The 13109-nt window shown below is 38.1% G+C and overlaps 1 protein-coding gene across 10 annotated transcripts in view; it reads left to right on the plus strand.

Annotated features, from left to right (window-relative positions):
* The window catches only part of EPM2A (EPM2A glucan phosphatase, laforin), a 41978-nt gene extending 30936 nt beyond the window's left edge, over window positions 1-11042 (plus strand). For 9 of the 10 annotated variants that reach the window (XM_074862932.1, XM_074862940.1, XM_074862933.1 and 6 more), the window contains 2 exons: window positions 7496-7737; window positions 9151-11042. In XM_074862932.1, the coding sequence (XP_074719033.1) occupies window positions 7496-7737; window positions 9151-9431 (523 nt within the window). In that variant the 3' untranslated portion in view covers window positions 9432-11042. The remainder of the gene's footprint in view (window positions 1-7495; window positions 7738-9150) is intronic. The other variant, XM_074862941.1, reaches the window with a different exon arrangement.
* Window positions 11043-13109: the final 2067 nt, after the last annotated feature.

Consider the following 13109-nt stretch of genomic DNA (forward strand, 5'->3'; position numbering starts at 1 on the left):
ACAGCCATTTACCCACATGCCATGTGCAATGAAATGTCAGTGTTATAATGCCTTAGTTCTATGTTATTATTTCATTGGTAAGTAGGCATTTTTCTGAAAGATCTCTCTGTTCTTTATTTTAAAAGAATGTAATGATACCAGAATTCTTGCACAAAACCAAACCAGGGACTTCTCTCTTTTGATATCTGCCTATGTTGTCTGTATTTTGGAGGAAGATGCAAGAATAAAAAAAAGATTTTAAAAATTCTGCCATTTTTCTCATCTCTTAGTAGTTGCTTTGTAGGTGAAACTATATAGAATTTGAAGTTCTTTACCTCTTTTATGTAGATAGAGCCAGTTGATTTGCCCCTCTCATATTTTATCTTTAAGTAGTCATCGAATTCCCTCTTAAAAATGCTGAATTCTTAGTCTGCCCTGATATGAAAGTGTTTTCAGAAGAAATATCCAGCATCTATTGTATTTTGAATGTCTTAATTTTTATCTTTTTTGATACAATAGAATAGTTAATAGAAAGTTCAGAGTTTGAGTGCATAGAGTGGGATCATTGATTTTTAGAAGGTTACTATAAATTTTCTGTTATTTTCAGTTCATTTCTTTGTACAGGCTAATATTACCACTTTGACCTCTCTATAAAGCAACACTTTCACCAAGCATCACTGCAAGCATGTACTGGTTCCCTTTCTAATTGATTATATTTAGCTTAAAACCCTGTGATGTGTGTGAGTGGCTGAGATTATTTATTCCAAGATGTATTACTGAGATGCATTCGTCAACTCTGAATCTTATCTGCCCCTTTGTTGCATATTCATTTAGTTTTATTTGATACCACTGGCTGTTGTAACTAATAAAATCTTAAATAATTCTGTTTTGGGCAGATCACACTCTTTCCTTGAGTAGGCTCATCTCTTGTAAGAGATCTTAACTTGAAAATAGAATTCCATGTTGAATATAGGTGAAGTCTCATGCTGTAAAAGGACAGTGAGGGAGCTCTGAAAAGGGATTCTTGTGCCTTTGTGGCACAATCTAATCGTCAGTTCTTCTCAGAAATGGTAAGACCTCTTTCCAGTACTGGGCATAACATCTTAAGAAAGATGTTGATCAGCTGGAGAATCCAAAGGCAAACAAGAATCCTCAGATGCTTTGAATATATGACAAGCAAGTGTGTGTGTGTGTGTGTGTGTGTGAGAGAGAGAGAGAGAGAGAGAAGAATACAAGGCTGTGTAGGTGTGTGTTAGTAATTTTCAGATAAGTGAAAGGATTTTGCAGAGTGGAAGGGAATAATCTGTTCTTTGTGTCCATTATGAAGTCAGGAAGGTGTCACTGTGACCTGTGACTGCGCTATTCACATTGGACGTTAGGAAAATATTTCTGAAGGTGAGGATAATCATCAGTGTGCTTTCTACATATCAAGCAATATTTGAAAGTGTTCAGATCTTCCACTGGAGAGCAGAATTTGGTCATTTGAAAATCTTCCTCCGTTTGTAAATGCATTTGAAGACATCAGATAGCAATCTAAGTAATGTTTCTAGATTGCTCTGACAAAGGTACAGAAACCTCATCTGATTTCTAACAAGTGCTCTTAGGTCACAGTTTCAGGAGAAAAGAGAGATGTCTAACTTGGTACATCAGGGTAGGCGTACATGTACCTAAGAATAAGCTGCTATATGTTGTTAAAAGGATGCCAGTGGCAAAAGATGGAGTACATACAGGATGATAGTTCTGGGTCATCATAATCCAGTGGTACCACCATTTAAGTGATGTGCCTTGACACAAGGCAGAGGGTAGAGAACAGATGAAAGAGCATGTCAGCTTACAGCTAGTGGGATATCCTATATTCTCATTTTGAATATGCCCCAAGGAATACTTTTGGAAAGCTCTTTTGTGTCAAATGAGACAGAGGGAAAGAGAGGTCAGAGTTTTTTACTGCCATCCTCTGTCTCCCTTCATTTCTCATCAGACATTTGGTCTTTGAACTAGTTTAGATTTGGTTAAAAGTAGGAAGTTTCAATGCAAGCTTTTGGTTCAGACAGATCATCATTTTCCGTTAAAAATCAACCTTATAAAAAAATTCTGAACCAGTTCCTATGCCAGTGCCATCAGGGGAGGAAATAGGAATGTAATTGGAAGCAGTCTCCAGTAGTTACAGTGCTACAAAAAGCTCTGAGTAGTACTTCAAGCCTACATTCCCCTTGGGCTGCTTGCTTGTAGTGGTGTCAGGGTAATAGCACTACATCAGTACAAAAACCACTCCATATGCATACGAGCATCATAAAATGCTGGGGGTAAATTGACTGAATTATATATGTTGCTCTTCTGGGAATGCAGAACAAGTTTTTGCTGCAAGTTACATGTAGCTGTAGTTGCATGTTACACCTTTAGGAAAAGAAAGCCTTAAGGGAGGAAACAGCTGATTTAATCATTATTTTGTTTGTTGTTTCAGCTAAATTGCTGTCTTTTTATATGTATATATTAGTGCTCTTGCTGTCATTAGATGCTTAGTGGGATCTGAGGAAGACTGGTGCAGACAACTGAAGTGAATTGCAAGCTTTAACATCAGGCCTCATCTTGACCTGGCGCTGAAGGATATATCAATCCATCAATTTTCTTTTAAAATAATATGCTGGACCTTGGTCAAAAATATTACCGATATAAACAAATGGCATGGTTGATGGATCACTCTATTGCCAACAACCAATGAAAAATACTTTAGTATTTTTCCTTAGTTTGGCAAAGTCCTCTTTCTTAATTAAAGCTGACAACTGTAGGGATAGAAGGACATCTGAAATATTGTAGATGTTCTGATGAAATGTGTTCCCCAAAGGCTTGAATCCTACTGTTTTCTGTAAGAACTGTGACTCCTTAAGAGAGATTGTAAGATGGCTGCTCGTAGTATACTGATGGTTGAACAGATCTGGAAACTGTACCTTAATCATCCCACTTTACAGCTCAGCATTTTAAAGTAATTTTATTTTGGTGCCCATTTGCCTTAAACCATTATCCACAAAAGTAGCACAGGAGCTGCTTAAGAAGCAGCATAGATGTCTCTGTCATGGAGGAGGAGGTGACCGCCTGCTGCAGTAACCTGCTGTCTTCACCTAGGGCAGGTCACCCGCCCTGTGAATCAGATCCCTGCAGCTACAGTTGCTGGGTTGGTTTTGTATTGTCTGTGGTGGTCCAAGACTGAAAGGTACAGCGCATCACGCTTTGGGAACATTTCCTCTGGCCTGAAAATTACAATCATCTGCACCATTAAAAAAAAAAGTATTGGAATGCTAATCTTTGATTGCCTCAGACTCATTTTCTCCTTAAGGATGGGAAGACTATTTGCACTGATTAATGCATTTGTTGTTTCAGATGCATTCATAGTGAATTTTTATAATTTAATCTAGGCTGTGCAGGGTCCTGGGGGGAAGCAACCAAGTGCAATATATATCTGCATCATTAAAAATAATTTAAATATGCTGACAGATGGAAAATAACCGTACAAGTGATTTCAGGGTGTTCCATGTTTATTCCCTGGTAATGATAAATTAATGTTGGTTTTCTCAGTTTACAAGTCAAAAGGCAGGTTTTTAACATGTCAGCCTTCAGTCTGGGCTCTGTAAATCAAGTAAACTGAGCAGACACCTGCCTAACATTTAGTCCTTGTTACTACAGATTCAAGCTTCTGACATTCATTCCTTCATTTAATCCCTAAAAGTCCTCTTAAGGTAGGTAAATATTATTGCCATATTACTGATGGAGAACTGCAGTGTAGGGCAGGCTAAAAGTAACTTTACAGAAAGTAGTTTAAATAAAGGGCTTTTAGACAATCTACAAATCTTAATCTCAGAAGTTAATTGAATATTTTTTATGCTACTCTAGGTGATTTCTTCATTGAGAAACTGTCTCTGACTGAATTGACCATGTCTTCTGAGACCAAGCATGGTTTACTATCCTTAGTAACACAGGGAGTTAACATGTGCAATGACAAAGTGCCATTTTTATATTAAAACAGAATTCTATGTAGAAGTTTGTTAAAACACCATCCTGTTGTGATATTTGGGGAATATGACAAGGATTAATGGCTGAAAAGATTATAGGTTTATCGATCACACATAATCCCTAGATGTTTTTTGAACTATACATAGGGATCACTTAATCTGCTGCTGGAAAGCAACCATATGAGAGCTGGAAGGCAACAGCTGTTGCAGAGCTCAGAGCACTGTTGGATGACAGCTGAGAGGGGAAAGTAAAAGAGGTCTCTTTCCCATGCCAAATACTCTTGTGGCTAAAATCTAGCTACCTACTGAAGTACAGTGGCAAGGCCACATTGGAAAAGGAAAACTAAAAGTCATATTATTAAGGAAAGAGATGTAAAAAAGGAAATTGCCACATTATTGCTTTAATATGTTCATTTCCCTGGTCCTCAGTGTAATTAAGCCCTCAGTAGGGCTATCAAAAATCAATGTGTAAAATGTAGCTGCTAAACTTTTCATTGGTTTCTGTACTCGCATGTGCACTGACCCTTTCATTCTTTCCTTCTGATGTAAGACAAAGTCATGTGATGAACCAGATAAAGCCAAATGGAAATATAGGTACTATGCAGTAGGATTATCCCAGAACTTTTATATAAATTGACCAATAGGACAGCTCTGCAGTACTGTTTTCTGCATGGACTGTTTTCCTGGGAAAGGACTGGTTGAGCCTTGTCCAGCAAGACCAAGACTTTACAGTTATTTTGAGGTGGGTAAATAAGGGGCTTGAAGACCAAGGTCAAGGCTGCATCTTGACCTTCACAAATGCTAAACTTTAGGACCTGAAAAATAATTCACAAGAATTGACTGTCTTAAATACGTTGTTTTGGTCATTCTCTGAGTGCAACCACTAATTTGGTTAATTACAGGGAAAGACGGTGATAAAAACTTGGTAAACCCATCAGATTGTTTGGTAAATGCAATTATTATTGTGTAATACAGGAGGTCTTGTCATGGACAAGACCCTTTAGGCTACAAGAACAAAAAAACCAAATGGTGTATATCCCAGTTGTCTTGCAGATAGCACCACTGTGATGTTTGCCCACTTAATAATCATTGGGGAAAAAGTTTATGAAGCATTGATTTATCTGTAAGCAAGAGTACTACACAGAATTTTATTTATCTCAGGAACGCTTTAGTCACTCCTGATTCAATCAGATGCTAGAAAACACACTTCTGCTCTCCTGTCAAGGTATCTTATTTTATTAGCTATTTCCCAAAATATCAAGAGAATTACATATGTATGAGTCTCCAGGAAAGCCTCTGAAGGAAGGATACTAATGTTCTTGTTCTTGAAAGAATATCCTCATATTGTCACAAGGTTTTAGTGATATTGCCATTTTTCTTTCCTGGCTGTGGAGTTTTGTGGGCATTACTCACGTCCAGCCATTCATCAGCGTCTGTTAGGGCACTTGAACTTACATTCGCCACCTTGAAATGCTCTAATCATTGCAGTGGATTCCTGTGGCAGAAGCCTGACAGTGATCACTCTTTCAGGTTGGGGTTTGCTGTGGGGCTGACACATGGGAAGAGGGACAGTGAAGCAATTGTTGCAGTGGACCTTCGCTAGCCTCATCAATGGGAATGCTCAAGCTGGTTATACTGGTTTTGGGCAATTTTGAGAGGCTCCATTCCTGTACCAGTATGTGGGATTGTACCTTGAACATAATGGTAATACATAATTGTGCTTTATTGCATTTCCTTCAGGTTGCTGTGGAGTCCACTGTTGACTGAGTATTGATATTTCTTAATATATGAACTGAATTTAATTTGTAGATTAAGAAATCCAGAGCCTATGTATTAGAACTTCTTTCTTTCCATGGCTTCTCTCCTTTATAATGGTAGAGTTCAGGAGTGTGAGAAAAGTAACAAAGGAAACAAGTTCAATCTTAATTTCTGAAATTTTGGGGCAAAGCTTGCTTGCTGCTTAGGAATAAAAGCATTTTCTATTAGCAGTGGGAAATACTCTCACCACAATCTAGACCAGAACATTGATGTGAAACAACAACTAAGTAAAATCTCTTCAAATGATCTTGGTGTTGAAACACGGTTGAAATGGTTATTTGCTGTGTAATATGTTTGTCTAAATTGGACTCAGTTACCACATACTGAGCTCAAGTACGTTGTCTTGCTGAAACAGGGGCTGTTAAGGCCAGACTGTGTTTGTGTGGCTGGTATGTGACTCACTGTGGATGCAGCCAAAATACAGGAAACAATAAGTGCTTTCTGGATTTAAATTTTTCTTTTTGACAATCTTTCAGTAGTAACATAGCAGGATTTAATCATTGTCTTAAGGTCTTAATTAAATGCTAGTAAGCACTTATTACTGTGATAGTGGAATGCAAATAGCTACCTGATGATTTAAGGGCTGCTTCTAGGAGTAACTGCTCCTGAATAGACATAAATTTTTTCTTATTTGTCTCTGAGATTAAAATTGGAAAGGACCTTAAGAAATGCATGGCAGACGTTTTATTTTTGAGGATCTTGCTTTTGTTGTAGACTGGCTTCATTTTTTTGCAGTTAATGTTTGCAAAGTTGTATGTTCAACTGCAGGGATATTTTGTGTAGTTTGTGGATTGCATGTTCAAAATAGAAACAAATGCAAACAAAAAAAATAAAGTCGATCACTAATAATTTGTGCATGTAAATAATCCATTGTAGATACCATCAGTTTAATTGCATGTTCAGATTAAAAATCCTTATTTGAAAACAAGCCTCTTAATATTCAGTTTGTGTCAAATTCTGTTGAGACGTACAATAGTTTTGTGATAATTAACAAAGGGAAAACCATAGAAGTCTTTGATTTAAATAAGTACCAGAAATGTGGATGTTTATCCATCCTACACATATCTCTTGAGTTTTCTTGCAAAATTTCTGGTTCTTCAGGCCTTGAGGGAAGCTAGACATGTGTTGCAATTCTGCAGAGAAAAAGGAGAAGATAATCATTCATTTTTGAGTTTCCGCACAGAGGGTAGTTTAATTGTTTTTGGGGTTTTTGGGGGTTTTTTTTTGGTCTATTTTCCTCATTATAGTGGTAATTACAAAGCTGGAAGAGTTCTATGTGTTTGGCTTTACTAAAGTAATTCAGATCTCGATCATGTGAATCTTTTAGGTCTCTTTTTGTGCAAATTGCATGAATCTTCAGAGTTTTCTTATTCTAATCTGTGATGTTAGTAAGCTTCTACTGCAAGCTTAATGATGGATGCCTTGGAGACCTGTGCCACTAATTATGCTCTGAACCTTTTCTCAGACCGTCTGGCTCTTTGTGGTAGGTTAGGAACTTGATCCCCAGCCTCAAACATTACCAACTCAACTGTAATGAAATAAGAAGCTGCTTATTGCATGACATGAAAAGGCTGCACTTAGCAGTGTTCATGCGGTAATGCTAAGCAGGTTTGGAGCTGGAACGCCGCTGAACTTGGCAGTTTCTTTGTTAAGGTATTTTAATCAATCCCACTGCAATGTTTTCTCAATGCTAGAATTCTGCCAAACATCTGGTTGGGAAGTTGCCCTCGGCAGCTGGAGCATGTGACCGTCAAGCTGAAGCACGAGCTGGGTGTTACAGCTGTGATGAACTTCCAGACCGAATGGGACATCGTTCAGAATTCCTGGGGCTGCAACCGCTACCCGGAGCCCATGAGCCCTGAAATCCTCATGAAACTGTATAAAGAGGAAGGTATTGCCTATGTCTGGATGCCAACCCCGGACATGAGCACTGAAGGTAATGCTCAGGCCACTCTTGCAGTAAATTAATAGTAACAAACTAAGTTACTAATTTGACACTTTAATGACTTTTTTTTTTCTGTGTAAATTTTGTATAAAAATATAGCTAACACACAAGGTATAATTTCTCTGTGTGTTGTCTCTAACAAATTATTCATATTTTCCTGTAGGCAGAGAGGCCATCTAAAATACTTTGTGTCTGGCAGCATATGTGAATTTGAGTTTAAAGCCATCCGACATTGATAACTGCTTGACTGTTTTTGCTTTCAGTTTGAATTCAGCCCATATAATGAAAATATGCAGTGTAGATGGAAGACTGAAAGCTTGCACAGCAGGATGGCTTGCCATCCTTGCTGGTTAAAAATGGACAGACAGTGCTGTATGTCTGTTCCTGGTATTCCCTTCCCCCAACAAACAGGTTTTTTTAACTATAGCATCCCAGTCTGATGAATCTCCATAGAGTCATTTATATAATTATTTGTAATTAATTTAGAATGCCCATAGCACCTGATGTTGTAACATAAATTATTATTTTTAATTTCTCTGTTGGAATGCTCAGTTTAAAATCTTGTTTCCAACCAATAGGTTAGAAAGTGTGTGTGTTTTCAAGTGAGTAGTCTACCAGCAGAAGAGAATGCTTTCAATAGAGTGAAGTACTGCTACCACAAATAGAGAACTGTCCTATCAGTAATAGGACATCAGGGAAGACAAGAGACCTTAAAAAGGGAATTTGAAAGGTCTTAAATGTCAGTGCTCGTCTGTGCCACAAGGAAAAGTTAGGCTGTGATGTTTGCAGCTTCAGTTCCTGGGTGAACAGGAAGAAAGGTGTCAGGAAATATGGTATATTCATCACTTTGGGAGTGAGAAAGCATATTCTGTGTTGTTTAACCATATGCTTAGTACACAATTAAAGTGTAGCAGTATTAAGTTGTACAGGAAAATACTCTTCTACTCTCCCTCCCTCACTTATTATTGACATAACAGCCTTCATTACAATGTTTTGGAAAGCAGCAGTACATAGGTAGCTTCACAAACCTCTGGTACTAGAAAACATTTCATTTTTGGCTTGCTAACTTTAATGCTACGTAAGATACGCTGTTTGATGTAATTTGCTGCCTTGTCTCAGTCCCTGTGAAAATGAATATGCCACACACATCCAGTGTTAATCAGAACGTATATTTAGAGACAACTTGGGGCATTTTACAGACTTTGTGTAATCTGAATCTATGTTGCAGGAAAAAACAAAGTTAGAATAGAAGGTCATTTGAAAAAAAAGAAAAAAAAAGAAAAAACCCAAAATATGTCAGGTTTGCCATTATGATTCACAGAATATCAGGCTGTAGAGACATAATCTCAACCATGAACCTAGCTTTCTCAAATGCAAATGAACATGCCTTGTTTTTAACCTTAGGAAGAATACAGATGTTGCCACAAGCTGTCTGTCTCTTGCATGGGCTGCTGGAGAATGGACACACTGTCTACGTTCATTGCAATGCTGGCGTTGGCAGGTCTACAGCTGCTGTCAGTGGCTGGCTGAAGTATGTGATGGGATGGAGCCTGCGGAAAGTGCAGTACTTTTTGGCTTCCCGGAGACCAGCTGTCTACATAGACGAGGAAGCTCTGAATCGTGCTGAAGATGATTTCTACCAGAAATTTGGGCATCTTCATTCCTCATGCAAAATACAAGAGTAAAAAGCAGAAGAGGAAAAGGAAGATGAAGAGGAATCCTTACATTTGAACCCCAAGGATTTAGAAATCATGAATCAGATGATTGCCTCTCCTCTTCAGATTATAAACTTGTCATAAAAGTCATGAGAATTTTGTTTAAAAAGTGCCTTTGTGGGGTTTTTATTTACTTTCTTTAAGCTGATATTATTCATGTTTTCAAGCCTTTTGCTGCAAGTATGAGACCTGGAAACTCTGCAAAGCGAAACTAAGATTTTCTTTTAACTACTTGCCTATAGGAACTGAGGTTTTAGGGTAGACACTAAATAAGACATGAGGTGAAATGTAGTTGGCAATATTTCAGTGACAAGAAGGAGAAGGTATTCTCAGAAAAAAGGATGCAAAGGTTGACTGGATTAAGGTTCAGGTTAGGATGGAGCTGATCGTCTCAAAGCTTCTCAGTTATTTTAGGTGGAGTATACATTATTGAAGTGTTTTCTAGTAATTTTGTAGACAAGTGGTATTAGTGAAAAAGACCAGAAGGGAAGTGATTTTTCAGCTCAGTTTCTTAAACAAAAAGCTAATGTCTAATGCAGTGAACTATGATTTGCTCTCTTTGCCTATCTAGTTAATGTTAAATATTATGAGTTACAGCTATGTTCTTTAATGACACTGGGGTTAGCAGGGATGTGGCATGAAGAGAGGAAACAGCTCCACTTACTGCAGTTTTACTCTGTTGCAGGGAAGGACTACTATTTATTACACTATCCTATGTGTGAGATCTCTAAGTCAAAGATACATTTTGGTCTTCTGGTCCATGCAGTGCTGTACAGTGGGCTCCCTAGGTGCCAAGTGAATCTAAGCAGTAAACACTGGGCTAAAACAGGACCTGTAGGAACTGCGTGATAAGTCTCAGCACATGATTGACACTACAGCCTCTGTGTTGTTGACCTAGATTAATTTCTTCACTATAGTAAAAGTCTTTCCTTGTGCAAGCAGTGTGTGGATGTTCATAGATGCTAGATTTAGCCTATTGAAGCTAATGCTGGACTATCTCTGGGGTGAATGAAGTGAATACATTCCTCTATAGGAGCAAAGAGCAACTCTGAGAAGGGTTTCTCAGGAGCTTAACCTCAGTAGGCTAATGTTGGCTTCGTGGATGATCCCTAATGTTTTCCAGGGTGGCTTAAACCTTTAGCAAAACTAGCAGTGGCACCAAGAGCTTTCAGCACTGCTCAGGTAAAACCAATTTGCTGTAGGTTAAGTCCAAGAGAGAAGGGAGAGAAGGCATTTCCTAAGGAATAGAGGATTAAGGACACATAAACATTATGAAATCTAATTTCTATAGGTTTATTCTTTAGTGAAATCTTATTTTTTTCAGCCAACTTGTTCCTCTGAAGACCCAGTCAGTGCCAGAGTACTTTAGCTGATATATATCGATTATCTGAACACTTAATGGAGAAACTATTAGATATGAACTGTTTATGGAGAATGTCCATGTCATCTTCAAAAGGAAAAATGTTTAAGTTATTCTGTATGTGTGGTTTTTGCTTCTGATATTTTGAAATAACACTGCCTGTTTAGAAAATGGATGAGAAAAGTTCTCTATTAAATAAAAACATAATGACAATTCCAGCAGCCCATTTTCTCATATGTCTTTGGCTCCCAATTTCATGAGTAGCAAAAAGGGTCATGACTGATATTTCTATATAGAGGTGGGACCAGCCACTTTAATGATAACAGCCCATTTCTTGTTTGCTATGCTGTGTCAGTTTCGGTGGGCTGTTGAGGAGGAAATCTCAATAAACAGCACAGCAAAGATGTGTGTGGCACCTCTGCTACCTCAAAAGACAAAATAAGGGATTTCTCCTAGCCTGATGCAGAGAGCAGAAGTACCGTGTCAGTCCTGCTGTCTGGCTCTTGGGCTGTCGTGCAAATTTGCAGAGCTACACCTGACTGCCCAGGAGTTACCTTGTTTTGACTGAGTTTAAAGTTAAAACGATGAGCTTTTGCTACCATGTACTTCTCAAAATCAAGCACTGAGAGGAGGAGGATGGCATAAGAAGTAGAGAGTAAAACTCAAGTGAGTTTTACATTTCTGTTGAGATATATTTGAAACCACAAGCTTAAAATGTGTTTCCAAGCATCCCTGACAGACAGTCCTGTCCATCAGATGCAACTTGTAATATATGTTGGGACAGGTACTTGTGGGTTTGGTTCTTGTTTCACAGCTAACTATATTTCTCTTTTGGGGCTCTTGGGACTCAACAGTGCATAACATGGCACAAACAGGTAAGTATATGACTAAGTATGTACAGCCATGCTGTATCAGCTATTTCCTCATTCTGATTTTATTGGTATTAGAAGCAGACTGATGCTTCATTTGTAAGGCAGGAATTCAAGTGATACAGAAGCCACAGATTCAAGGAAGCCCTAGCAAGGGGTTTTTAATTCGTTGTTTATTGTCATTTCAGCAAGGGATTGTTGATTCATTGCTTATTGTCATTTCAGTTTGCTTGTCTGCAGAACTGCTGGGGACTATATCATATACAGATTGCATTAGCCAATGAACTGCATGAAAACAACTTGCCAACATCATGTTAACAAAGAATGCAAAGAGATCCCATGGCTTGCAGTCCCTTTTTACCTGTTTGTAGCATACCTTTTTTTCTCATTGCCACCTTTCCACCTTCCTCATTGAAGGCCACCCTGTTGAGTAACATTCATTCAAAGCCTTGTCTGTTGAATGTAACTAGGAATTTAAATGCTAAAGAGATCATTGCAAGAGGCTACAGCAACAGAAAAAGCAAGCATATAAAAATATTCCATTTCTCCAACTGTATAATTACATGATAAATCTGCATCTAGAGATTATCTATTAGAATTCCAATTTGTAATAAGTTCTTATGCTGATTGGATCATTAGCTCTTTCCACAGACTAGCCTCTTGATGCAATTTGTATGAAAGGATGAAGACAGTTGTTTATATACTTGTATATTTCCTTGCTACTTTAGTCATAACAGTGCTACAAAATTTAGAGAAGAACAGCTCCCATAGAAAGAATTAGAAACAGATAAACAGTAACAGTTATTTTAACGTGGGCCCAAGAAGCCCAACTAGTACAAACACAATAACAGGAACCAGGTAGAAATATTTTGATAACGCATCACTAAAAAGCATCAACTGGGGGAAATGGTTTTCTGCTGGTATGATCATCAGTATTCTCTGCCCTGTTACAGCCAGGTTTTTACTTCTGTTAAATTGAAGAAGAAAGTAGAATTTGCATGAAATGGGAATATTTATAACTCCAGGTACTTAGAGTATCTCAATGTCATTATTAGGTCAAATAGTATGTATTCATTCCCAGGGCTATGTACATGAAGGAGCTAAGCAATCCTACCTCTTATGAATGATTTTGTAACAAACACAGCCCCTTGAGGTATGGGTAATCTTTGAGTGGTATAGTTTCATGCATATTTTTCCTTTTGACATCAGAAAAGTACTAATGAAAATCTGCATGACATTTTTAGGTGGGCAATGCAGCCTGGGGAAAGGAGACTGGGCTGGCTGGCACGACTGTTGAATACCTTCCTTTCTTCTTTATTCCTTACTTATTATTTCACACTTTTAACTTTGATCCTGCTGGCACTTGTCTGCTCTAGTGGCTGAGGTTGTAAGTTTATGGTATCTCCCTGTTTGTATGGC

This window comes from Strix uralensis, chromosome 3, assembly GCF_047716275.1.
Source record: "Strix uralensis isolate ZFMK-TIS-50842 chromosome 3, bStrUra1, whole genome shotgun sequence".
NCBI lineage: Eukaryota > Metazoa > Chordata > Aves > Strigiformes > Strigidae > Strix > Strix uralensis.